This window comes from Anas acuta, chromosome 18 (genome assembly GCF_963932015.1).
Source record: "Anas acuta chromosome 18, bAnaAcu1.1, whole genome shotgun sequence".
NCBI lineage: Eukaryota > Metazoa > Chordata > Aves > Anseriformes > Anatidae > Anas > Anas acuta.
In genome coordinates, this window is record NC_088996.1 from 12,020,530 (window position 1) to 12,044,871 (window position 24,342).

Genomic DNA, 24,342 nt, shown 5'->3' on the forward strand with positions numbered 1-24,342 from the left:
CTGGAGCTCAACCCGGGCCGTGCCGTGCCGCGGGCTCCACCTAGCGCTGCTCGGGAGCCCCGAGCTCGGGGCTGGCGCCGGGACCGAGCCCGGTTCCCGGGAGAGCCCCGGAGCTCTGCGGGGCCGCCCCGGGCCGGGGCCGGGCCTGCCCGTGAGCCCCCCCGGGGCGGCGGGGCCAGGCCCGTAGCGCACCCCCGGGCTGAGCGAACCGACCCCAGCCCCGAGTTCTGGGTTTGCAGAGCGGGACTGACACCCGCAGGCCGCGGAGGCGAGCTGGTTTGGTGCGAAAACCGGAAAAAACGGGCAAAACGCTGCGGTTCTACACCCCCCCCCCCCCAACAACAGGGCCAGGCCGCGTTGCCATGGCGACCGGTGCCCTGCACAAACATGGCGGCGGCCGCTGACGGAAGCGGGCCCTGCCCGGCTCCAAGATGGCGGCCGTGGCGTCACTGCCGCCGGGAAGGAGGGGGGGGAACCCGGTAATAGCGGCCATGGCGGCGCGGGCGGCGGAGGCCGAGGCCTTGTTCGAGGCCCACACGGCGGCCGAGCTGCGGGCGGCGGAGCGGCGGCTGCGGGCCGGCATCGAGCAGAAGCGGGAGGAGCTGCGGCAGATGGTGGGCGAGCGCTACCGGGACCTCATCGAGGCGGCCGACACCATCGCCGAGATGCGGCTGAGCGCCGAGCGCCTGCTGGGGGCCGTCAGGGGGCTGCAGAGGGGAGGCGCCGCACGGCCCGGGCCCGCTCCGCCGGTGAGGGCACAGGGAGGGGGGGGGACCGTGAGGGAGCCGGGTCCGGACCCCCCCCCCAGCCCCGGCGTCCTCCCAGTCCCTCCCCGTCCTCCCCAGTCTCCCAAGGCCCCCCCCAGCCCCCCTGTCCTCTCTCCCCGTCCTCTCCCCCCCCCCAGCCCCCTGTTTCTCCCCCAGGTCCCATCCTCCTCCTGCCCAGCCCCCCACCCTTTCCCCCGTCCTTCCCTCAGCCCCCCCAATCCCCCCCCCAGAAGCCCCCAACCCACCCAGTCCCCCCATCCTCTACCTCCCCAGCCCCCCAGTTCTCTCCCCCCACAGCCCCCACTTCGTCCCCTCAGTTCTCTCTCCTCCCCCAGCCCCCCATCACCCCCCAGGTCCCATCCTCCCCCTCCCCAGCCCCATCCTTCCCCCAGTCCCCCTCCAGCCTCTCCCCAATCAGCTTCCCCCCTCCTCAGCCTCCCCCAGTCCTCCCTGCCCAACCCCCTCATCCTCAGCCCCCCAGACCCCCATCACCCCCCCCAGGTCCCATTCCACCCCCCCTCAGCCCCCTCCAGCCTCTCCCCCCATTATCCTCCCCCCTCCTCAGCCCCCCAGCTCCTCTCCCCCCATCCCTCCCCATCCTCACCCCTTTTTTTCTCCCCCTCCCCAGGCTCCACCGCGGCTGCCGGAGAAGCTGTACCGGGCGGCAGCGCAGCTGAAGCTGCTGCTGGACATCCCTGAGCGGGCTTGGGGCGCCATGGAGGCCGGCCGCTACCTGCCCGCCGCCCGCCTCTACCTCCTGTGCCGCCACCTCCACGGATTGCTGCAGCTCGACGCCCCCCGCGCCCGCTACAGCCCCATCCTCGCCCGTTTCCCCATCCTCCTGCGCCAGGTGGCCGCCGCCAGCCACTTCAGGTGGGCAGCGCCTCGGGAAGGGTCCCCCCCCATGCCTCAGTGGGGTGCAGGAGGTGCTCCCCGGCTGTCACCGCCCTTGGCACAAAGCCTGGAAGTTTTTCCGATTGCTTTCTGCCAAGCAGGAGCTTCTCAGCTGGCTGTGGAGCAGTCGGAGAGCTCTGCTCTGAAAAAACAAGCAATCACAGAAAAGCAATCACAAAAAATCACAAATTATGGGGTTGTGGTGGGTTGCGGAGGGGCTGCGGGTGTTTTCTGTGAGCACCACGTGCTTCTCCTGCTCAGGTTCACTTAACCAAGCCTGAATGCATCCATCAAACACCAAACCTCCTCCCCGCAGCCCGTGCTGACTGCCTGCCTCCTCTCCTTGCCAGATCCACCATCCTGCAGGAGAGCAAGTCCCTGCTGAGGTGTCAGAGCGTGTCGGACCAGGCGGTGGCAGAAGCCCTGTGTGCCATCATGCTGCTGGAGGACAGCTCTCCCCGCCAGGCCCTCGCGGATTTCCTGCTGGCCAGGAAGCTGGCGATCCAGCAGCTCCTCAACCAGCCGCACCACGGTCGGTACAAGGGGGCTGCCTCCTTTTTGAAGTCAAAAAGGGAACTCTCTCTTTCTCTATAACCCAAACAGAAGAGTGGGTGGCTTAGTTTTGTAGAGCTCACAATGCTGGGGACGTGTATTTTGCCATGGTGCTGAACTAACAGCACTCAGGACCTACAGTCGAGCTTTTAACCAAGTCAATTTTACAGTCAATTGTTAACCAAGAAGCAGGGGCTGAGCCCTGTGCCCTCCAGCCCATCCCTGGAAGGTTTCACCAGACCCACAGGCCTTGAAACACAGGGCTGGTCACTTGTGTTAAGGTGTTACCTCTATTAAAAGGCTTTTTTTTTATTTATTTGCAGGTGCAGGAATAAAAGCTCAGGTGTGCTCACTGATGGAGCTGCTAACCACCACTCTGTACCAGGCTTATGCCCTCTTCTACATGATGCCAGAAGGGATGCCCCCAGACCCAGCCCTGCCCTGTGGCTTGCTCTTCTCCACCCTGGAGAGCACCACGGGCCAGCACCCAGCAGGTGAGCACCCGGCCAGCTCAGTTTGCAGGCAGGAGGCCCCCCCGTGCTGGGCTGACTCCCCCATCCTGTGTGTTTCCAGGGAAAGGCGGGGTCCTGGAGGACGAGGTGAAGCTGAGCAGCTGGTTCAGGTACCTCCCGGAGTCCGTGGTGGAGTTCCAGCCAACCCTGCGGACCCTGGCCCACCCCATCAGCCAGGAATACCTCAGGGACACGCTGCAGCAGTGGATTGCCATGTGAGTGTGACACCGTCCCCCCAGCACAGGGCTCTCCGAGACACCACAAGGTCTCTTTGTCAAGGCAGCAGCACAAAGCAAAGCCCGGATAACCCACAGAGCAAAACCACCTCCTGCCAGGCTGCACCTTCTGCTGGCTCCTCGCTCAGTGTTCCCTCTCCTTTACAATTAAAAACCCCAAAGCAGCACAGCACAGCCCTAATAACCAGGCTGTGGCACCCAGATGCAGTAAGCCACGCAGGCTAACTCAGGGCTGCACAGCAATATTTGTCTTGAGCTACTTTACACTGCCACAACCACCAGCAAAACAAACATCAAGAGTAAATGAGCAGGAAATCCCTCACCTGCCTCTGTTGGCTCTTGCTCCAGCACATCCTTCTTGCTGTCCTTGCCCAGACTGCTGGGGTGCCCCCAGGCCCCCTTTATGGGGTTCTCAGTTCCCCCCTGAGGATGCAGACAGCCCGTGCAGCCCCTCAGCAGCCTCGTTACTCATCCATTGCAATCAGTCCCACCTCGTTACCCCGTGCAGCTGCTGCTGGGCTGGCCAGCTGGCCCCTGCCATCAGCTGCAGCCCCCCACGGGGAGCACGCTGGCTGTGGGATATTTCTCCAGCAACCAGAGGCTGGCAGTGGGGGGCAGTTAGCATGGCCAGGGTGTTCCTGGGGTGCTCCTGGCTTTGACACCCACTGCAGCCCTGGATTCCCAACGCAGGGCACGTGGTTTCCCTGCTGGGATCCAGGGTGCAGCTGCCTTGCTGAGAATTAGAAATCCCCTCAGCCCTGCAAGTGCTTCTGCAGGCTGAGCCTCTTGCTGACAGATCAAGAATTCCCCCACCTCGATGATTTTCTGCTGGGTTCTGTGGGGCTGCGTCCGAGCAAATCTGAAGCTCAGCGTTGCCTGCAGGTGCAGTGATGATATCAGGGCCGGGGTCAGCAGCCTGCTGGTCTACGTGAAGAGCTTGAAAGGCCTCGCGGGGATCCGCAATGCGGTGTGGGAGCTGCTCACGAGCGAATCCGTCAGCCAGCACTGGGACGTGGTGTGCCGGCGCCTTTTGGACAAGCCCGCTTCCTTCTGGGAGGAGCTGCTGCGGCAGCTCTTCCTCGACAGGCTGGAGGTGAGTGCTTTGCTGCAGCACTTCGAGCAGCCTTGCTCTTTTCCCTCCCTTTTTGCCTCAAACAGGCTGCCTCAAACTAAGTGCTGCATGACAGGAGGCACGTGGAAAAGCTGGTTTTTTTTTTTCCCCTTCATTTTCCAGACGCTGACCAAAGAGGGCTTTGAATCCATCTCGAGCAGCTCCAAGCAGCTTCTCGTCGCGGCCCTGCAGGAACTTGAAGCCAAACCTGCCTCCTCCGCCCTGAGCAAGCCCGTCCAGTTCGAGCACAACGTGGCTTTGTTCCTGTGGTCGGAGAGCTCCAGCGATCTCCCTTCCGACGCCGCCTGGGTCAACGTGGCGAACCGCAGCCACTTCGCCAAGAGCGGGCTGTCCATGAAGGCCCAGGCGCTCACCCCGTGCGTGCAGAGCTTCTGCTCGGCCCTGGATTTGAAGCTGAAAGCCAGGTTGGATGACCTCCTCTCCTACCTCCCCACGGAGCCCTCCAAGGAGGCTGCTCCCACCCTACAGCCTCGCTCCGCCTTCGACCGCTACGCTGACACCGGGCTGGTGGAGGGCTTGCTGCGCGAGCGCTGCGTCGCCTGCGTCCACCACCTGCTGGGCTGCGTGCGAGAAGAGCTCCAAAACGCCCAGAACCTGCTGGGGGGACAGGCAGGGGCTGGCAGCGATAGCAGGCTCGATGCTGTCCTCTTCATGGCCAGGCTGTGCCAGTCCCTGAGCGAGCTCTGCCCTCACCTCAAGCAGTGTATCCTGGGCCAGTCGGGGGGCGCGGAGATGGTGCTGAAGGAAACCCGCTCCGCCAAGAAGCTGGGGAAGGGGAAAGCTCAAGAAGTGAATCCTGTGCAGGCCAAGTGGCAGGAGGTGAAGGCAGAGCTCCTGCAGCAGAGCCTGGTTGCTTACCAGATCTGGAGCTCCGCTGTCACCAAAGTAAGGAGCTGCTGCTCATCACAACCATTTTCTGCGGGGGTTTTGCTCGCTCAGCTCCCTGGGGCTGGCTGCTCAGCTCACTCTGGGCTCCGTGGTGCTTTTGTGTTTTGTGCTGTAGGCTCTGGTTCAGGGCTTCACCCACGCGTTGCTGCTGGATACGGCTGGCTCCGTCTTGGCTATGGCCACCAACTGGGATGAGATTGAAATTCAGGAGGAGACCGAGGCTGGAAACAGCGTAACGTCAAAGATCCGGCTGCCTATGCAGGTACGAGGAGCATGCTCTTGGTAGATGCAGAGAAATGATCTGCTTGGGAAGATAAAACTGTTGGTTTCCAAAACCACTGCTTTGTGGAATGCTGCTGACCTGCCCCAGAGTTTTCCTGGTGCTCTGAGCACCGGGCAGTGACCCTCTGGTGCTGTTGTTTGCTCTGCAATACTCACCTCCTAAGGACAGAGGTCAGAGGAAGGAAATTAGGTAGTTGCTGTGTGTTGAAATGATTCAGATTGGCCCAGATCCTATAAAGCTGAGTGAGAGGAGTTGTTCTGCCTGGTTTATGCACAAGAGCCCACAAGAGAGAGATTCCTTGGAAATTGGTTGCACTGAAGGACGGGGCTGCAAAGCCTGAGGGCTCAGGTCAATCCCTCTGGTAAGGTCGCTGGGAGACTTTCAGGGCTGTGATAACCAAAAGCCTGCTGTGGCAGGAGATTTAAAACCCATGAAAGTTTAAATCCTGCTACGGGGGGAGGTCAGGCTCAGTGGCAGAGCTCTGTGGTTGCTGAGGAAGCTCCTAAGAACTGAAATGTTGTTGTGCTGCTGGTAGAGCTAACGAAGTTGACAGCCCCCGTGCCAAATAACGCTGTTCTGTTACGCAGCCGTCCTGGTACGTCCAGAGCCTCCTCTTCAGCCTGTGCCAAGAGGTGAACCGGGTCGGGGGCCACACTCTGCCCAAAGTCACCTTGCAGGAGCTGCTGAAGACCTGCATGGCAGCAGTGCTTGCTGCCTACGAAAAGCTCATGGAGGAGAAGCAGGAGAAGGTACGTGAGCGGGATGGGTCCTTGCCCCAGCTGGTGTGGGATGTGGGGGTCGCTGGGCAGTCAGCAATGTGTGTGTGTGCTCCGGTCCCTTGGAAAAGGAAACACACCTGGGAGAGCTGGGGGGGGTGAACGCACCTCCCAAAAATGAGGCAAAAAGGGATCTGACACCAGAGTGTGCTCAGAGCAGTTTGGTTGTGCTGGTTGCTGCTTGGGGCTGATGATTTGAGATGTTCACCCTGATGCAGTCCGTTCTCAGCCGTGTTGCGGTGCGAGTGGAGCCCTTCTTTTTGCAGAAAGCAGGCGCCTTCCCCATGACCCAGAACAGGGCTCTGCAGCTGCTCTACGATCTGCGCTACCTGAATATCATCCTGACAGCCAGGAGCGAGGAGGCAAAGGCCAGCAGGAGCAAGCATGACTCCAGGTGAGCGCGATTCTGGGGTTCAGATACTAGCAGTAGGTTGCCCACCCCGTTGGTGCTGGCAGCCATCCTTGTGTCCCACCCTTTGCTAAGATGGGAACGGTGACAAATCTCTGCTCGTAGGATTGAGAAGGTGACCGACTACCTGGAGGGACACATCGATCCCTTCGACTTGGACGTTTTTACTCCTCACTTAAACGGCAACCTGAATCGCCTGGTGCAGCGAACGTCTGTAAGTGTGCAGGAAAGGGAATGCTCAGGAAGCAGCGCTGCAAAATGCTCTGAAGGGCAGCTGTGGTGGCACTGTAAACTGCTTAATGTCCAAAGATAACTGCTGGCACTCGCTCAGGAAGGGGAAGGGTGTTTAACGCCAGCTGATGATAAGAGGAGCTTGCTGAGCTGGCTGAGCGGCACATAATCAGGCGCGGAGTTGGCTGAACTTTATCTCACAGGATTCACTGGAGCCTGGGCAATGCTAATTGGGTTAAGCAGTGCTGAAACAGGCCTGGAACTCGGCTGTGGTAACAGTGAGCAGTGCCAATTAAAAGCAGGGGCTAGAAGGGGGGGAAGTTTTAATTTCATATTAAAACTTCAACCCTGAGTGTTACGCAGCGCCAGTACTCAGCAGCAGTGTATGGTTGGGGTCAGCTCTGCAGATGCCCCCAAATTCAAATAGTTCCTTTCTGCCTTCTAGGTTCTTTTCGGCTTGCTGACCGGGACGGAGAACCAGTACACGAGCAGAAGCAGCGCGCTCAACTCCCAGGAGCTCCACAATATCCTGCCCTTAGCATCCAGCCAGATCAGGTAAGTCGCTCAGCTCCCTTCTGTGCGTTCCCACATCTCTTCAGGAAGCAAGGCCCGAATTGCTGCTTCCCTGAGACCAAAAGCATTTCTTCCACCTCTTTTAAGATTTGGACTTCTGCCGCTGAGTATGTCAAGCTCACGAAAGGCCAAGTCTGCCACCAGGAACGCAGAAAGAGTTCAGGTTGGTAAACCAGAGCCACCAGAGCCACCTTAACTTTTTGCCAGTGCACCACAGCTAGAGCTTGCAGAGAAAGAAGAAAGTAACCAAACAGTTAATATTTAACCTGATTTTTATTTTCTGTAAAATGAGGACCATTACGGCAACACAGCATGAGACGGTTTGGATTTCCCCTTGACCCTCACAAAAAAAAAAAACCCTGACAGCCCCTGGATATCTGGGGGCTTGCTGCTCTGCGGTAAAACATAGGCAGTAACTACCATGAAAATGCAGTGAAGACTTGCACAGATGAGTCATTTTGAGATCAATTCATAAACAACTTAATTCATTTAAGGATAGCTGCAAGAAACATTGAAGGATACTATCTAATTATTTGAACTCCCTTCCAGTGCGATGCTGACCTTTAACTCCTGACGAAGTCTGGCTTGGGTATTGAAGCCTGTGTGACCAGAGTGGCTTGCTTCTCTTGCAAAGGCTCTGCATTGTCTTGCTTCTGAGTTTTATTAGTTGACAACAATGATGTTGCTACGTTTCCTCCAGTTTAAAGCATTTGCTTAGCTGGAAGTCCCTGTGCTGAGGACTGAGAGCCAAGGAATACCTCACTGCTCCAGGAAGCAGGAATTGGTGACGTTTCCTTTAGCCACAATCCAATAATCCATCGCTGATAATGTGTCTTCGAATGGGATGGAAGAGTAAAGATGTTTTTATCAGAGCAGAGCGTTACTTGAAGTGCCAGCCTTTGCTCTGCAACTCTCATTCTCCATTATTCAGAAGCATTAAGAACCAGACACAGTGTCAGAGTTGTTTAAAAGTCCAAAGCTTCCCAGTCAAGGTATTCTTTACCTCTTACACCTCAGCTGTAGTAGCGTGCAGTGGTGTTTGTCTTGCTTCTACCACTCCCCTGCTGGGGCAGCAGCATTGGCTGTGCTGGCACGTGTGTATTTGCATTAGCCCCACATCACAGAATTGCTTGTTCCTTTTATGATAAAACAGAGGTTGAAGTCCAGTTACTCAAGAACAACTCTGCACAGGCAACAGCTGTAAATTCATCATTATTATCCCATTGCTCCAAGAGCAGCAGCCCTCTCTCTGCTGTACAGATGATTATCTTGGAGCACTGGCCGACAGCTGAGAAGTTAACTCACTAACAACAGCAAAAAGCTGTGCATCTGCCCCTCAGCCCTGCCTCTGCTTGTCACTAACCACCAGGAGTGGAAGCAGTTATGTTGTGGTTCAGGCTCAAGTTGTCTGGGAACAGCTGTCCTGCTGCAGGCTGCGCCTCCTTGCAGCTACTGTAGATGAGGGTAGGGAATAAGTCAAAGGTGTGCTGTAAGAGGTTCTGACTCTGGTTTTTAAAACAAACAGGTTCCACCTCCCGCACTCACAAGAGCAGAAGAGGAGGCAGCGCGCCCTGGCTCTTTGTTCAGGCAGCTTGTAACCGAGGAGGAAGACACAGCTGCACCTTCTCTCTTCAAGCTGGGATGGCTTTCTGGCATGACCAAGTGATTCAATAAAATATAAGAAGTTTGTCTGTGTGTTTGTCTTCACTGGGAACACTCTGCCCTCCGTGGGGACTGGTGGCACCTCCGCTGGTGCTGCCAGAAGAGAAGTACTTTGCCATTTTAGCCAGATGCTGCTTGAACCAGGCACGGGGCAGGCAAGTCCTTGTACTTTGCGTGCTGAAACGGCGCGCTAGCTACTCCTGCACTTTCTATTCCTTAGGAGTTAAAGTCAAATTAAAGAAATAAAACTACACAATGTAACAAAAAAAAATTCACAGCTAGAAATTGGTATCAAAGCAACGTAAGTTTCCTCTTTCCTTCAGAAGCTCCTCCCCAGGCTATTCTCAGCAGATACCTCTATACAAACCCTGCAGGCACCTGGTATTTTGGCTACAGCTGCCTATGCTTTCCTGGTTCTAGTTTCACAATTTCTTTTCAATACTGCAACAGTAAAGATGAGGCAAAATAGAGCTCATCACGCACCGAACTGGGCTGAGATCAGCTGGATCAGTCCTAACAGATTCCAGTGACAGCACCTACTGCTGTTCTGTTACTTCTAAATGCTCAAAAAATATTTTGCCAAATCTTTTTTTACTAGTTTATTGAAATTAAAAAAAAAAGACTTATAAAACTGAAGATGAATGTTTGAAAGAGTTTTACATAAAGCAACAAACTGCTAACAAACAGATTAGGCAGTCAATGGAATTGGACATTATGCAATCCTATAACACAGATGTGGATTCCTCGGTCTCCTCTGGACATGTAATTTACAACCACCCCAAAAAGAATCCTATAAAAATTGCTTCAAAGCCCCTTTTGCATTGCAATAGTGCAGCAAACCACAAGTAAACAATTTCCTGTTAACCTGTTATTTCAAATATAGACTGAAAAGGCAACAGGCGTTTTGTGCAATTCCATTTTAACAAACTTGAAGTTGAAATATCAAATCTACACAGTGCTGTCCCTTCACAGAAGGCAAGGAACTGCTGGTTCATCATGTAGGAGGGCGTCCCCGGCTCTGTAAGCTGTGAAAGTGTGCCTCCTTCAGGATCTGGTTGATGTGGAAGTAAGGACCTTGACTTAGTGCAGACTGCTCATGGAAGGACTGAGAGGAGACAGGACTGGATCCTGCAATTATCGGGTTTAGGCTGGTTTCTGGACCGCTTGCTCTGTCAGGGCTGTTGATGCTACTGCTACTACAGCTGCTGCTGCTGCTGCTGCCGCTATCGCTGCTGGAGGACTGAGACAAAGAGAACATTAACAGCAAAACAACATTTCTCTCTCCCGTCCACGACAAAATACCTTCGTCAAGCAAATACTCTTTACAGTAAGCCCCTCCCTTCCAGATTTCCAGGCTTATATTCAGCCCAATGGAGAAAAAATTCCACCAAGTGCTTTCTTGGCATTCAGCGCTGTGGTTATTGCCCCGCACGGAAAGCGTCCCGGAGCTGAAGGGCTGAGCAAGCTTCCACCCGGAGGGTCGCTGACCTCCCCGCTGGATCGCAAACTTTCCGTTTTAGGCCCATCAGCTCTGCCCCCATGACCCACATTTTAGCACTAGTGAAGTTTGCCAAATTCATCCGAGAACTGGAAAATAAAGAATATTCCTACTGAGCTGCACGGGTCAGTAAAGGCAGGCAGGGCGTAAGGGGAAAAAAAAAAAAAAGCTGGACCACCTTTGCATTTATCCCTTCTGGCTTAGCAGATATTTTAGGTAAGCACCATGCAAAGCGTTTTTCTACAGGTTAATTTTTCTAAAAAGTGATCCGAAGCATCCAAAGCAACAGGCTGTTAGGAACAGATGCAACACGATTCCCATTTTAGGTCTTTGAACACCTCCACATGCATCCGTCCTCTTCTCCCAGTTAAGCACTGGGACTGGGATGTTAGCTGTTAGCTTTCCGTAACAATTTACTTGACAAAACAGTGGAAAAATGACAGCCATTAAATACTTCCACACACAGAGAACTTCAGCTAACAGAGAGGACAGGGCTGGTTTGTTAGCATTAGGATAAACACGCTTTATGGTAATGACTGAAGAGCATTAGCCATCATTTTCGGTGTTTCAAAGACATAAAACTGTTTGTTTTACACCATTTTAAGGGCTGATAATGAAAGGTTTCTGTTAGTTAGAGCTGAAATATTTTAATACTGTGTGATAGGCTACTCAGGAAAAAAAAATGCAAAGATTTAGGTGCTTACGAGTCAGAGAATGACCACTTTGCCATCCCGTAAGATGGAAATTCAAACAAGCAGCCAGCATAAGTGACAGCAGCTAAAAAAGCCCACTTTGAAAGTAGTAAGTTAAAACCACAGAAGCCAAAGCTCGGTGGCCACAGCAGAGGAAGACAAATTTTAAGAAGTCAACGGCAATTTAACAGTCAGCACCACATCCAGGAGGCCTCGCTTTGGAGGAGGAGATGTAAGGACCAGTGCAAGGCCCGGGAAGCCACCGTACAAATATTTGGAAGAGACCACAACGCCACCTGGAAGCCCCGTGGCACTGCCTCCACAGTTGGTCGTTACAATTCCACCACGCTGAGTTTGTTTTGCTAAGCACCAAAAATGCCTCAGTTCTGGTGCAGAGGCATCAGCACCGAGGCCGCACCCGTGCTGGCGTGGTAGGTTCCAGCAAGGAGAAAACAATAAAAAAAATATATATAAAAGTCATTCTTAAGGAAGCAGCAGATGGAACCAGGCGAGCAACGAGCTCCTCTGTCTGCTGCTGCTAACACTCGAGAGGGAGAGGACACCAGAAGGACAGAGAGGAGCTGCGAAATGGTGCTTGCTAGCCCACCTCATTTCGCACAGAAGCACAGAGACTGAAATGCAATGCTGTTACGCTTAACCAGTCACAGCAGCCTTGGAGAGAAACCCACCGCACAGGACACTTTGTTTCCTTTTAGTCTGTGTTCCTTACTGTTTTTCGTTACAGCCACCTTCTGCAAATCAAGGTAAAGATCAAAATGAGAAGCTGGTATTTACTACTTACTGCCAAAGCATCACATCTTAACAGAACAAACATTTTAGAGCTGTTAGTAATGATTATTTTACGCATGTCTAGTTTTATTTTGATTTTTTTTAAGCAGAGGTTGTGTCCTGGGACGTGCTTCCTACATCTAAGGCTGTTGGTAGATCCGTCAGACCCTCTTTATTTCCATTTCTCTAATGCAAAAGTTCACTAGCACGTGAAGCCCAGTTATTGCCCAAACCACGTCATGGACCTACCATTTCCCCCGGCTGTGGTGCACATTCTGTTACGCATTTGGACTACAATTAGACAAAAAAAGAAGCCTTAAAGTCATCATGTCAGCAACGACAAGCATCTACACAATGAAACAAAGCTTTAAGCAAAAGGGAAAAAGAAAGCAGCCCTGGGAAAGTTTATGAGCACTGTAAGTAGCAAAAGGGCCTCTCAGGGTTTACCTGACTCACCAGCCCCTCTTAGCACTGTAGCTACAGAAGTTTTACCTGGACATTTGTGGGAAAACTATTTAATTGTATTCACCTGCTGAGCTGTGATGTAGCATCTCGATCACTAACAACAGGAGTTTAAGAAGCAGCTCAGGTCCTGCTGCTCTCGAGATGAGTTAAACAAAGAAATGATCTGGGTTTAGTCAGAATTTAGAGCAGCCCTTCCTCACCGTGGTGATGGCTGTGGAGAGGCAGAGCTGCAGAGCTACACAAAAACTGCTGCTCTGTGTCAGCGGCCTCCACAGGGGGAAGAGCAGCACTTGGAGGCTCTGAGGAATCCTGCCATCAGGCAGGTTAACGAAGAGGAATCACAAGAAACGAGGTTTTGCAGAAGAAAGTTATCCAGGAAGGAAAAAAGAGTTAGCAGAACACCACAGGCTCCTTTCCACTGGTGGTTCCCCAGTGCAGCACCTCTGAGGGCCCCCAGCTCTGCCCAGCTTTGGGACAAGCTGGCAGGTGACAGGAGCAGGAAAAGCTTGCACTAAATTTACAGGTGAGTACCTGCAGGGACCAGAAAGCTGCCCTCCTGGTAAACGGAGGAGATGGAGAAGCTGACAGGGAATGAAAAAAAGCTTGGCTAATGGTTAACAGCCACTGCAGTCGTGTGGAAGTTCACGGACTGGACTGCAGAGGTTTCCGTGGCTGTCAGCTAGGAGTGGTTTGTGCCAGGACCGGCAGGAATTGCACGTCAGCACAACAATTTCCCAAGAAGTCGTGCTGATGGGTATCAAAGAGAATCTCAGCTTCGCTCCTGTCAGAGTCAGCTGGCCAAAGAGGCTGCCTACCCTGGGCGAAGAATCCAGTGGGAAAAAACTGCAAATCCTGTTCCTTCAGGCCTAGCTTAAATGCACAGTACGGCTGAAAGTGAGGGACTGAGGGACAACCTGAACGGGAACTGCCACTAAAACAAAACATTTCCCTTCACCTTACACGTTGCTGCTGGCTATGAGGAGCGAGGCAAAAACAAAAAGATCCTGCCACAAGCCAAGGTCAGTCTCAGTGGTCTGTCTGCCTGACTGTCCTACCGAGGTTATGTTCCAAGTAAACCACGCTCTGGAAGAAGCAAACAGTCAACTTTCAGCTGAAGGGAGGCAAAGGAATGGGTACTTTTAGCCAATGTTTAACAAAAAGCAGGTGTGCGTGCGTCCTCAGAGGGAAGCAATTCTCCCTGCACACATCCTTTGAAGTTACGGGTTGCTCTCCCCCAACACTCTCTCTCTCTCCTGCTTTCTGTCCTACAGCTAGTTGGGATTTTTAACGGGCAAGAGCTCCCTTTGTAGGTTGCAAAGCAATAGGAAACTGCGTCCAAGGGTTACAAATGGCCAACAGCTTCAAAGTGCCACCAGTCGGAAGCACTTGAGCACTGTAAGCACAAGAATTTCTCTGCTCGGCACAGGAAGTCCTCAAAGAAGCACTGGAACAACACCAGGCGGATCCCACAGCTCCAATTTCTGGCCATGCTCAGTTCAGTGGCTCCACAAAGCAAGAAAACAAGCAAAATACAAAAAAAAAGCTCTGTTCATCAGTGGATGACACTGCGAATGTCATTCCCTCGAGGAAGGAAACGCTGATTTTGGTAAAACCGCCCAGCAGGTGCATTCCTCCACGCCAGCAGCAAGAGCATGGAGTTCTCCTTGCCTGCACGTTGGGGTTTAATGTGTTAAGACACACTTTGCCAGCGCCAGGGCATGCAGGAAGCAGGGGTCCTGATGTTAGCTGCAGCAGCTGAACTGCTCTGCGCTGTCGGTGGCGGGGCGGGCAGCTCACACCATGCTGTTTGCTTGCAGCACCCCAAACCAAACAGGATTTCAGGACAGAAACAAGGTGCCCCCGCACCCGCGTGGCCAACACAAGCTGCTAAAAAACACCGAAATGGGAGCAGCCTCTGCCCAGTCAAACGTCCAAGTGCTCACACCAAGCGCAGGTGCTTCTGCCACTCACCATCAGGGGTTTTCCTCAGAGTCTTAATTTCATTCCTCCCACTTCATTCCCTGGTTCCACACTAAATTCTTCCTCCTCCCCGCCACAAAGCTGCTTTTAGCCATTAACTACTCTACACCGGGGGCGTGCAACCTGTTGGACAAGTGATGCAGCGTCAGGAGGCAGGCAGCTACCCACGGCTCTACCCGTTATACCCAGGGAGCAGAGAGAACCTCGTCCCAGCAAGCCTTACTGCTAGAAAAACAGCAATGCAGGTAACAGGAACACCTCTCAGCAGGGATTTTCTTTGGGATAATCACCCCAGCAGCTGCCAGAGTGTTCCCAGACAGCGTCACCATCACAGCACCACTTGTAAAGGGGGCACTGGGTAAAAGCCTCCCTCAAAAAAGGAACAGGGGGGGTACACAGAGCCTCGTAGCCCATTAAAATATATGTTTGAAGGCGTTGCCATCTGATAAAAGAAGTGTTGCTCGGTTACACAACACGTTTGGTGCAGTCAAAGCACGGCCGGTGGCTCAACGCAACGGCAGCGCCGTGGAATTACTCACTGCAGCCTTCAGAGGGAGAGGGCTGCACAAAAACATGGCTATTTTTAAAAAAATCACAGCAATTTCGTTAACTTCCAGAGACACAAACGAGGAGGCGGCCCCCGTGCCGCAGGCCCCTTCTCCGGGAAGGTTTTGCAACGGAGCTACGTTGCTAATTAGAAATGCACAGAGTGAATTTTCGGATGATTAATACAGGCAACGGCTCAGGAAATCTGGTGGCAGTTTAGAAATCAGCTTTTTTTTTTTTTAAAAAAAAAGAAAGCTCAGATGCTAGCAAGTCACACCACCCTAGAACACCTGCCATGTGAGCGAGGAGATAACAGGAGAGTTTATCCCACGTCCAGAAAGAAATCAGAGCAAATCCGAGTAGGAACAGAGAGTCTGAGGTCAAGCATTTCAGTGGCAAAGGAGCACGTCAGCTGCCAGGCTCTTCCAGAGCATTTCAAAAATAAAAAAATCACGCCAGCACCACTGCTTGCAAGGGGCACTTTTGTGCTCGTTGAAATGCTTTTTGCCTTTCTACCACAAATAAACACGCTCCTAAAAATGCAGAGTGGGAAGGGCAGGCAGCCAGGCAAAGCGACCACAGGCACTTGTAACCCCCCCCCCAGTCACCTGTGTGGTTCTGGATGCGCTGCGCCTCGTTTCAGGCAGCAAATTCTATTTTTTTTTGGTATCTTCATTTGGGATTTACACATGGGTATTTGAAATACACCAACAGAAACTTTCTGGGGTAGTTTCAGTGGAAAACGTGCCAGTTTCCAAACCACATTTGACAGATTTCAGTCTCTGAATACCTAACAGAGTTGGCCTCGTACACAAAGCAAAAATGGGTTTTCATTAACTGCTCTCCCTGAAAGCAATTTCAAAGAATATTGCAACCATTATGTAAATTCTGTAAATTCAGCGTGAAAGGAACCCAAACCTGCCCGAGAAGGCTCTCACCTCAGTGTCCCACGAGTCCTGGAGGACGGTGTTCCTGGTGTTGCGTTTTGTCTGGGGCACGTGGCCGTCATCTTCGTTGCCATTGCGCCTCCTCTTCCTGAGGAAAGATCAGGGAAAAAGAAGAAAAACACATTAGCAGTCTACTGGTCTACCACACGTTTTGGCCTCTATTTCTATGTAAAAGCAAGAAAATTTGGTAATTTAGCGAATTATGTTTAAACCTCTGGTCTGGCGTGAGCTGATGTCCCCTTTGCAGGTGTTGTGGATGGAGAAGAGAGGAAATTGTTGCTCCTCTCACAGAGCAGCCAGGCTGCTGCTTTCACATCAGCTTCTGGGGCAGGGACCTGCCATTACGACCTTTCTAAATCTTCCTAAATTTATCTTTCTAAATAAATGACGTAAATTGACAATTCTCAGCGTTGCAGCGCTCCTGACTTTCTAAAAACCTAAAAATAACCCCGGGGACCGTGCCCACCCTCTGACAGTGACCCCATTTCCACTAAATACCCCGTTACACTCATCTTCTTCACACCCATCCACAATTAACGCCCGCGACGACTTTCTTGAGTGTTATAAATGTCCCAATTCGGCATCATTCAGCCCCAAATCGCGGCGATTTCCAACACCCAGAGCAAATTTCACTCCTAAACCCCCACAGAACCCCCAGGGGACACAGAACCCCCCGGGGCCTTGTGACATCAGCCCCACCTCACATCACAGAACCCCCGGGGCCGCCATCCCCCGGCGGCAGAACCCATTTTTTATTATTATTATCATAATTTTACCATTTTTATTATTATTATATTATTATTATTATTATTATGCATAACCGGGCCTAGGACCCCCAGGACCCTCCGGGCTCAGCCTTCACCCCCCGGCCGCCCCCCCCCCCCCTTTCCCTCCCCCCCCCCCCCGCGGCCTACACCGGGCCCAGCCCCCGCCGCCCCCACCCAGGCCCCAGCCCCCAACCAGGCCTCGGCGAGCCCCGGAACCCACCCCGTTCACCCCCGTTCACCCCCTCCGGCCCTTCCCGTCCCCCCTCCCGTCCCACCTCTGCCTCGCCCCTCGCTCGCTGGGCAGCGGCTGGCGGCAGCTCATGGCGGGCAGCGCCCGGTGCCTGCCCCGCCGCCCGGCCCCGCTCCCACTTCCGGCCTCCCCGCCCCTCTGCGCATGCGCGCCGCCCGCACCGCCCCCGCCCTTGCCCCCCCGCTGGGCGGCACTGCGCATGCGCGCCGCGCACCGCTAAGGACCCCCCCCTCCCCGGTGAGCCGCCGTTAAGGGTGGCCGCGGAGGTGCCTGACGGAAAAGCGGCCCGGTTACCGGGAATGGCGGAAGGGCCGGGCGGGCCGCAGCGCTGCCCGTACTGCCACAGGAACTTCCGGAGGCTCCGCTCGCACCTCCCGCACTGCAAGGCCGCGCCGGGCCGGCGGGGGGAAGCAGCGACCGGGATAACCGGGATAACCGGGCCCGAGGCGGAGCTGGCCCGGAGCCTCGACCTCCGCCCTGACGAGGCCGCGGCCGCCGCCGCCAAACTGCGTCGGGGACCGAAAGTCGCGATTGAGAAGCACCGAGCTGTGGTGCTCCGGGAGCCGCCCGGTACCGGTACCGGGGCTCGGCCCAGCCCGCAGCGAGCCGCAGGCCCGGAGGCCGCCGAGCCCCGAGCTCCCGGCCCCGGTGGCTGCAGTACGGCTGAGGCACCCCCGGTGCCCGGAACCGGCCGCGGACCGAGCCCCGGGGGGCTCCTCCCGCAGCGGGGAGCGGGGCACGGAGCCCCCGGGGCTGCTTCGTGCTCCGACAGCCACCGATTGCCCGCGGAGGAGCCCGGAGGGGATGGGGAAAGGACGGTTAAAAAGGAGCAAAGCGGCACGGACACAGCGGGGCCCGGTGGTACCGAGCCCCGGGGCTCCGGTTGGAGCTCACGGGCAGCGGCCGTGGGCTTGGAGTGGTTCCCAGAGCTGGCTCCCCATTACCGGGCGCTGGGCGTGTTTGCGGAGAGGCCTTGGCGGGGAGAAGTTGGGGGCCCGCTGAAGGCACCGAGGGGCGATTTGGCAGCAGGACGGCAAGGTAACGGAGGAAACGCACGGTGCTGCCGCTGTGCCGTTAGGCTAAACCGTCACCGTGAGGGGGAGAGGGGTGGGGAGTGCTCAGCTGCTGGGCTCAGAGCTGGAAGAGTCCAAGGAGCAAGCTGTGCAACCATCTTGGCCCAAAAACCAGCATTTTAAGATTGTTTTTTGCATATTTGGGGGAGAGAATCCCCGGTGTATGGCTCAGCCTCACCACCCGGTCAGCAAACGCGCTCGTGTCGTGTGTTGGCCTCGTTTCCCTCCCCGTGACTGCTCTGCCCTCTCGTTTATCACAGAGCCCCTCGCAGAAAGGCGCCTGCTGGACGTCAGGCTGGGCGAGCTGCCCACCTGGCTGACCACCCGGGACTTCTCGCCCCGGGGGCTGCTCGGAGGAGTGCAGAAAGGTGAGGCTGAACCCCCGGCTCGTGGGGCAGAATCGTCCCCCTTCCCTGATTTATCTGCTAGCGTGCTGGTCTATAAATAAATCAATCAATCAATCCAACCATCTGGCTTTCCATGGAAGCCAGTGAAATTTATGTGACCCCTACATGGTTTGACCCCTGCATTTTTATTCCCACAGCATGGAACGGTTACTGCAACAAATACATCAACGTGAGGAAGGGCGGAGCAGCCGGGGTCTCCATGCTCCTGGCTGGGTACTGCATCCTCAGCTACGGCTGGAGCTATCAGCACATCAGTAAGGTTTCCTTCTTGATGTCTTATTTCACTCCTTCCCCTTTTGCAGCGGGTGGTAAGCCTGTTTGCTACCCGTGTTGTTTCAAGCTCTGAAGTCATTTAAATACTTCGCAGTTAAAAGTTAATACCGGAGCTCTGGGAGCCGTGTTCTGATTTGGCTTAGGTAGGCAGAGGAATGTAGTTAGTGAAGGAGGTGGTAACAGTTACTGATTTACAGCTTCTCCCTGGAGAGAGCCAGAAACAGGCAGGAGCGCTCTTTAAACCTGAACAGAGCAGAGGGAGATGTTCCAGCCCTGGACACAGCCCGTTCCCTGGCTTTACTCAGAAATGACACGAGGGATTTAGTGCTGGTTGGGCAGTTTCCCCACCAGGACTCGCTCCCATAAACACAGACAGCTGCAGTCAGGCTCCTGCTCATCCCTGCTGGGCAAAGCACTGTGTCACGCCATCCCCGAGCACAGCACTAACACTTTTTCTTTTTTTTTTTCCCTCTTTTCCCTTCCCCCCCTGTTTTGCTAGAGTGTAATCGCTGGCGTAAGTACCACTGAAGAAGCTGGGACAGCAAGCAGGGAACAATCACAGCTATTTGATGGAGTCAGCACAAGCTCTCCGGACCAGCGTCCCACCAGGGATTGAACCCAGCAGAGGCCCCTTCCTGCCAGAGACAGCTCGTAAATCCTTGCTGCTGGGGGGGCGCTTTCCAGCTGCCCTCCTGCAGGCAGAGGGGCGACGCTGACAGCCTGCAGCCACTGCCCTGCGGGTCAGGCAGTGGTCAGTGCTGAGAGACAGAGCGTGAGGGCAGCTCCTCAGAGCTTCGTGCAGGAAAGCTCCTGTGGTTTGCAGCAGCTCAGGTCTCTTGCTAGATAGGGCAGGGACAGGGCAGTTCCTGACACAGGCGGTTAGTAGAGATTGATCTACACATGTTAGAGTGTATCTGGCAATAAATTATGTGATTGATTGTGGCACAGAGGGATAATCAGTCCCTGAAGTTAGCAGAGCTGTGCCCAGCACTGCTCATCATTTACCTACCCCCCTCCAAAAGTGTTTGCTTTGCTACCACTCCCAGGAGAAGGGTGGGCCCTGCAGAGCTGCTCCACAGAGGGGCCACAGCACCCCTGGGACTGCCTGGACACCAAAACAGCCCCAGGAAGTTGCTCTGCGAAGGCTTTAAAGCAGCAGCACTGTGAACGCAGTGCCCTATTTCTGGAGGAAGAAAATCCATTGGATTAGCTGTCGTGCCCAAAGGGCAAACTGACATCAGACAAACGAGGACAGTTATGAGAGTGCTAGTTGGAGCCTGCCGTCACCCAACATGTCTGGAAAAGCAGCGTTGGTCATGTTGCAGGCATGAAGGGTAAGAAAAAAGGCAACAAAAATAGGAACTCTTTATTCCAGGTGAGGTGCAGAAGTGTTGTGTCAGAGTTGTTTCACCAAGAACCCCCCTTCCCAGCAATAAAAGCCTTTGTGCGTTTTCCTTTCCTGCTCAGCCCCCGGTGTCCTCAAACCTGGTGTTCCTCACCCCCCAGCACAGGGGATCAGCACACCCACACCCTCCTCCACCCAGGACTCTGACATGAGCTGTTCCCACACCCCTCAAACCTGTGGGTTGGTAATTTCCTCGTGCCCCCTCCCAAAGGCAGCAACAGCAGCCCAGGAGGGAGCAGGCGGTGACCACCGGGGGAATGGTGAAGGGTGCAATTGCAGCTGCATTAAGGACGCTGTGATCCCTTTGCTCCTTCTGCAGAGCTGTGAGCGAGTGCTGAGCAAAACCAACTGGCTTTTCTAGTCCAGCAGCTGTCCTGGGGGGGAGTCTCTCTGGCTCCATCGTGCTGTACCGCGTCCTCCTTCCCCTCTCCTCGCAGGAGCTCTCAAGTCATTTTCCCAGCAGGATTTCCAGCTGATTCTTCCTACACTTGCCAGCGTAGTGACCTTTCTGTCCGCACTGGGGAGGGAACAGGGAGAAGACAGCCTTCAAGTTTGTGCTAGATCAACTCCAGGCTGCTTTACCATGTGCTTTGGTCCCAGCATTTCCAAGGGAGGGGGTTAATGGAGCCTCAGTTGGCACGGCTCTCATGGGCAAGAAGCAACCCAAGACCTCTCACTGTATAAAAGCCCTGCCCCACAGAGACAGGGTCACTGTTCTCCAGGGCTATTCCGCTGTGTGCCAAGCACTTGAAGAATTTTTTTCTCCCCAACATCGCTTGGGGTTTGATTATTTCAGCCATCCTCCCCAGCCAGGTGGAACCCCAGCTGCCTGGGTTTGCTGTCAGCCACTGTAGATGAGGGGATCTCCTCTCTGGGGACAGGCTCACAGCCCAGAGCAAGAACACATCCCAATTCTAAAAGCCCCTTTCGGAGCCCCCACACCTCCTGCTGCCGCCCACCTTCCCCCAGAGGTGTGGGATCACCACGCCCAGGGCTCCCGGCCCCAAAACCACCTACCTTGAAGCAGGTGCCTGGCTCCAGCAGCCACTGCAGGCTGGGGGGGGACGCTGCTGCTGTCCCTGGGCTGCGCTGCCCCGTGCTCTGTGGTGCCAGCACGTCCTCGGGGCTGCTCTCCCCCCCAGCAGCAGGTGCCAGCCCCTGAGGACACCGGGCTCCCTGGGGGGCACGAGGCAATCAGACACCCCAATTCCCTGGCTCCCACGAGAGCCCTGGAGCAGGGACACAGGTGAGGGGGCTTCAGCTCAAGGGGGATCTGCACGGGACCCCCCCTGCATCACCTTGGCTGGATCCACGCTGTGAGTCAGCAGCCCGGCCTTGAGGCTGGAGGGGGGCAGAAGGAGAGGCGGTTACCCCCAGGACACGGGGAGAGGCACCCCCTGAACCCCCCCACAGCCTCCCACAGCCTCCCAGTGCTGTCCCAGTGAGCTGGGTGCAGGTGTCCCCAAGAGACTGGGGCTGTCACCAGCTCAGGTTGGAAGCAAGGAGTCTAGAGAGAGCTTCATTTAATTTGGATGATGTCTCTGCCCATCCTCATCCTTGATCCAAACACCACAAAAAACACAGCCTCGGGGAGGGGGCCGTCCCCATGGAGCCCCCCCTCCGCCCCACGCCGTACTCACTGCATGAATTTGCAGTTGGGTCCTTCTGGGCAGAAGCCGACGAGATAGTTGGCACACATCACCCTCCGCCTGTGCTTGTACTTGCACGAGGGTCCTGCCACACATGAGAGAGCCCCCCCATCAGTGGGGACAAGGCACTGAACCCAAATCTCCTCTGGGGCACCCACTTCCCCCCCCCAGGTCAGCCCACCCACCCCTTGGGCACCCACTGCCACCCCCAGCCCACCCCTCCCAGTTCACCCAGTTCTGGCCCCATCCATCCCAGCAGCAGGGCACACGGGCAGCTCCCACTCACACCAGTTTGTCCCAGTATCTGGGCCCTCACCGTTCCTACAGAAGCCTCGGTCGTACCAGGGGCAGGCCCTGCTGTTATTCACCGTGGTGTCAACATGCAGGAAGGGACAGTCCTTGATGCTGCACTCACCTGTGGGATCAAGGGGGGGGACAGAAGGTGGGACGAGGCTCTCCCAAGCCAAACACAGCAAAAAAAAGCACAAAAAAAATCACAGTTTGGGTGACTCAGGTGCTGTGGGGCGCACAGGTTGGGCCTAGGGGCTCGTGTCCCCAGCTAAATGGCAGAGGTGCTTCTCCCCACAGACAGGGGGTGGCATTGGGGTGACAGCTCGAGGCCAGGCCCGAAGGACACGGGGGGCTAAAACCCTGGGACCCCTGGTCTGGCACTCACCGAATTTGTTGTGGAAGTAGCACTCGGGCCTCTTGGTCACGTCGTAGCCGTGCAGGAAGCTGCAGCCATCGCCCTTCTTGCACAGGCCCCGCAGCCAGTGCTTGCACACCACCGCCCGCTCCGTGCCCGCCTGCCACGTCCCTGTGCCCCCCCCCGACACCGATATGGGGGTCACCGACCACCCGGAGCCTCCCCAGCCCTCCCCAAAGGGGTTTTAGGGTGGTGGGCTTTGAGTTTAGTTAGGCCTTCGTGCCCCAAACTGCCTCCCCATGGTGGGTATATGGCCATGGAGATGGCTGCTAGGGAGGTGACAGAGCGGGGGGGCTCCAGCACTGGGACCCCCATGATATTGGGGTGAGAAGGGCACCCCAGCTCCTTCACAGGGCTGGAGCCACCCGAGGGGCACCCAAGGGTGCAGCAGAGCAGGGATGGGGCTCTCCTTCCCCCTCCTGCAGCCCCGCCACCCCCCCCCAAGGCTGCCCCAGGGCCCTGGCCCCCACCTCACTGCACGTACCCGGGAAGGGCAGGGGCTGGGCTCCCCCCTGCTGCTCCACATCAGCCTCCAAGTCGACCCTCAGCCTCTCCATGCCCGCCACCAGCTCCTGCATGGCCCCAGCTCCAGCCAGAGCACCCCCAAAAGGAGCCCCCCCAAAAGGAGCACGGTCACAGCACCCAACCTGAGCCCAAACAGCCCTTAGAAACCCCCCTTTTTCTTCCTCCTCCTCCCCAGAGCAGAGCAAACCTAGCCTGGGGGGAGCCCAGTGCCCTCCATTTAGAGGCAGAAGCCGCCCGCAGCTGCTCCCAGTTTGCAGCTGGGATTGCCTGGTGCCGCAGCCCAGCTGTGGGGTGCTCAGCCCCGAGCCCGTAATTGCCCGTAAATGCTGGCAGCTGCTGCTCCTCCGCCCTGATCTGTGCTGAGAGCAGCTGGCTGGTGGCCCCCGGCCCTCAGTGGGGTCTGCTGGGACCGACCATGGGGGCTAACCCCTCATCCCGGGGGGCTAACTCCTCGCCCTGGGCTTTCTGCTCAGCAGGGAGCCCCAAACCAGAGCTCAACGCTGTCACGAGAGCAAGGGATGGACCCTACTTTTTTTTTTGTTGCCCCCCCAAGTGCTCTGAGCGTTGCTGGGTGATGCTGAACAGCTCCAGCCCCACTTTGCCATCAGGACACAGCCACGTCCCCAGGCTCCCAGTGGGGACACCCAGCTCACACCTCACACCCCCTTTAGCCCCCCTGGGGGCTTTCACACAGACCAGGCTGCAGCAACACGTGTGGGACACGGCCTCGGTGCCGGGCCACGCACCGGGGGCACCCTAAGCAGCCCCCCCAGCCCCAAGCATCACCCCTCACCCCAGCCCTCCTCCACCATGCACGTCCCCGTCCCCATCACACGCCCGGAGCGACAGGGCCTGACACATCGGGGACGGAGACCTGCTCCCATTCTGTCACCAGCAATAAACGCACTGGACCAGCACCGCCCGCCCGCTGAGCGCTGCCGGCGGGGCCACCACCTCGCACCATGCACCCCCAGCACCCCCCTGGTTGTGCCATCTCCATCCCCACCGGTCAGACGCTTGCTGGCACAGCCCCTGACCCCCCAGCAAGCAGGGACCAGCACCCATCGGCTCGGTTGGGATGCTCAGGGCAGGGCGCAGCGACCCCAACACCACGGAGCAGGATGGGGGGGCCACAAAGGCACGGGGAGCGGGGCAGAGGCACCCCGGTGAGCTCAGAGTGGCCAGCTGCAGCTGCTGTTGTTCTCCCCAGCCCGGACAATAGCCCAATGTCCCACGCTGCGGGGCATTGTATCGGTCCTGGCTCACGCACAGGACCCCATTGTGTCCCCATAGAGCAGCGCCCGCCTGTCCCCGCAGGGCGATCCTTTGGGCAGGTCCCGGGGAGCCCAAGTGCTCCGGGGCTGCTGTCCCCATCCGTACCAGTGGGACCGCGCAGGGAAGGCAGCCCTGGTGCTGGCAGAGCCCTGCTCACCCCCAGAAATCCTGCTGTGGCAC

At 56.0% G+C, this 24,342-nt stretch overlaps 5 protein-coding genes across 12 annotated transcripts in view; 3 read left to right on the plus strand and 2 right to left on the minus strand.

The window, feature by feature from the left end:
- The window catches only part of RPL38 (ribosomal protein L38), a 289,914-nt gene that overhangs the window by 161,189 nt on the left and 104,383 nt on the right, over nucleotides 1-24,342 (plus strand). The window lies entirely within an intron of this gene.
- Nucleotides 165-8,940, plus strand: COG1 (component of oligomeric golgi complex 1). 3 transcript variants are annotated; one of them, XM_068655271.1, is made up of 15 exons: nucleotides 167-749; nucleotides 1,396-1,640; nucleotides 2,012-2,193; nucleotides 2,537-2,707; nucleotides 2,787-2,940; nucleotides 3,844-4,054; nucleotides 4,196-4,978; nucleotides 5,097-5,243; nucleotides 5,852-6,013; nucleotides 6,307-6,434; nucleotides 6,555-6,663; nucleotides 7,126-7,235; nucleotides 7,341-7,416; nucleotides 7,803-7,842; nucleotides 8,779-8,940. In XM_068655271.1, exons 1-14 carry the CDS (start codon nucleotides 432-434, stop codon nucleotides 7,818-7,820), a joined length of 2,814 nt encoding a protein of 937 aa, XP_068511372.1. In that variant the 5' UTR covers nucleotides 167-431; the 3' UTR covers nucleotides 7,821-7,842; nucleotides 8,779-8,940. The 3 variants fall into 3 exon arrangements, with proteins under 3 accessions (XP_068511370.1, XP_068511372.1, XP_068511371.1); XM_068655269.1 differs by lacking the exon at nucleotides 7,803-7,842 and having other exon boundaries at nucleotides 165-749; XM_068655270.1 differs by having other exon boundaries at nucleotides 7,803-8,940.
- On the minus strand, nucleotides 7,508-17,004 carry VCF1 (VCP nuclear cofactor family member 1). Of its 4 annotated transcripts, XM_068655285.1 has the most exons (5): nucleotides 16,875-17,004; nucleotides 15,824-15,920; nucleotides 12,144-12,185; nucleotides 11,795-11,857; nucleotides 7,508-10,155 (listed from the first exon to the last, which is right to left on the minus strand). In XM_068655285.1, exons 1-5 carry the CDS (start codon nucleotides 16,919-16,921, stop codon nucleotides 9,910-9,912), a joined length of 495 nt encoding a protein of 164 aa, XP_068511386.1. In that variant the 5' UTR covers nucleotides 16,922-17,004; the 3' UTR covers nucleotides 7,508-9,909. The 4 variants fall into 4 exon arrangements, with proteins under 4 accessions (XP_068511386.1, XP_068511387.1, XP_068511388.1 ...); XM_068655286.1 differs by lacking the exon at nucleotides 12,144-12,185; XM_068655287.1 differs by lacking the exon at nucleotides 11,795-11,857.
- On the plus strand, nucleotides 17,032-20,068 carry MTNAP1 (mitochondrial nucleoid associated protein 1). 2 transcript variants are annotated; one of them, XM_068655274.1, is made up of 4 exons: nucleotides 17,034-17,887; nucleotides 18,183-18,290; nucleotides 18,467-18,583; nucleotides 19,102-20,068. In XM_068655274.1, exons 1-4 carry the CDS (start codon nucleotides 17,149-17,151, stop codon nucleotides 19,128-19,130), a joined length of 993 nt encoding a protein of 330 aa, XP_068511375.1. In that variant the 5' UTR covers nucleotides 17,034-17,148; the 3' UTR covers nucleotides 19,131-20,068. The 2 variants fall into 2 exon arrangements, with proteins under 2 accessions (XP_068511376.1, XP_068511375.1); XM_068655275.1 differs by lacking the exon at nucleotides 18,183-18,290 and having other exon boundaries at nucleotides 17,032-17,887.
- On the minus strand, nucleotides 19,949-23,585 carry CPSF4L (cleavage and polyadenylation specific factor 4 like). Of its 2 annotated transcripts, XM_068655283.1 has the most exons (7): nucleotides 22,847-23,099; nucleotides 22,333-22,473; nucleotides 21,973-22,071; nucleotides 21,648-21,741; nucleotides 21,306-21,348; nucleotides 21,025-21,183; nucleotides 19,949-20,524 (listed from the first exon to the last, which is right to left on the minus strand). In XM_068655283.1, the coding sequence occupies exons 1-7, from the start codon at nucleotides 22,938-22,940 to the stop codon at nucleotides 20,456-20,458; spliced, it is 699 nt and encodes a 232-aa protein (XP_068511384.1). In that variant the 5' UTR covers nucleotides 22,941-23,099; the 3' UTR covers nucleotides 19,949-20,455. The 2 variants fall into 2 exon arrangements, with proteins under 2 accessions (XP_068511384.1, XP_068511385.1); XM_068655284.1 differs by lacking the exon at nucleotides 22,333-22,473 and having other exon boundaries at nucleotides 22,847-23,585.

Bases quoted from the DNA above. Each gene is read 5' to 3' on its own strand.
- COG1 (XM_068655269.1), top strand. From the start codon at position 432: ATGGCGGCCGTGGCGTCACTGCCGCCGGGAAGGAGGGGGGGGAACCCG. The intron at 2,194-2,536 runs GTCGGTACAAGG...ATTTATTTGCAG, and splicing joins CCTCAACCAGCCGCACCACG to GTGCAGGAATAAAAGCTCAG. The intron at 6,014-6,306 runs GTACGTGAGCGG...TTCTTTTTGCAG, and splicing joins TGGAGGAGAAGCAGGAGAAG to AAAGCAGGCGCCTTCCCCAT.
- VCF1 (XM_068655285.1), bottom strand. From the start codon at position 16,921: ATGAGCTGCCGCCAGCCGCTGCCCAGCGAGCGAGGGGCGAGGCAGAG. The intron at 11,858-12,143 runs GTAGGTCCATGA...CTTGATTTGCAG, and splicing joins CACCACAGCCGGGGGAAATG to AAGGTGGCTGTAACGAAAAA. The intron at 10,156-11,794 runs GTGGGTTTCTCT...TCTTTGTCTCAG, and splicing joins GAAACAAAGTGTCCTGTGCG to TCCTCCAGCAGCGATAGCGG.
- MTNAP1 (XM_068655274.1), top strand. From the start codon at position 17,149: ATGGCGGAAGGGCCGGGCGGGCCGCAGCGCTGCCCGTACTGCCACAGG. The intron at 18,291-18,466 runs GTGAGGCTGAAC...TTATTCCCACAG, and splicing joins GCTCGGAGGAGTGCAGAAAG to CATGGAACGGTTACTGCAAC. The intron at 18,584-19,101 runs GTAAGGTTTCCT...CTGTTTTGCTAG, and splicing joins CTGGAGCTATCAGCACATCA to AGTGTAATCGCTGGCGTAAG.
- CPSF4L (XM_068655283.1), bottom strand. From the start codon at position 22,940: ATGCAGGAGCTGGTGGCGGGCATGGAGAGGCTGAGGGTCGACTTGGAG. The intron at 21,184-21,305 runs GTGATGCAGGGG...CGTGCCCCCCAG, and splicing joins ACAGCGTGGATCCAGCCAAG to GGAGCCCGGTGTCCTCAGGG. The intron at 20,525-21,024 runs GTAGGTGGTTTT...TTCCCTCCCCAG, and splicing joins AGCCAGGCACCTGCTTCAAG to TGCGGACAGAAAGGTCACTA.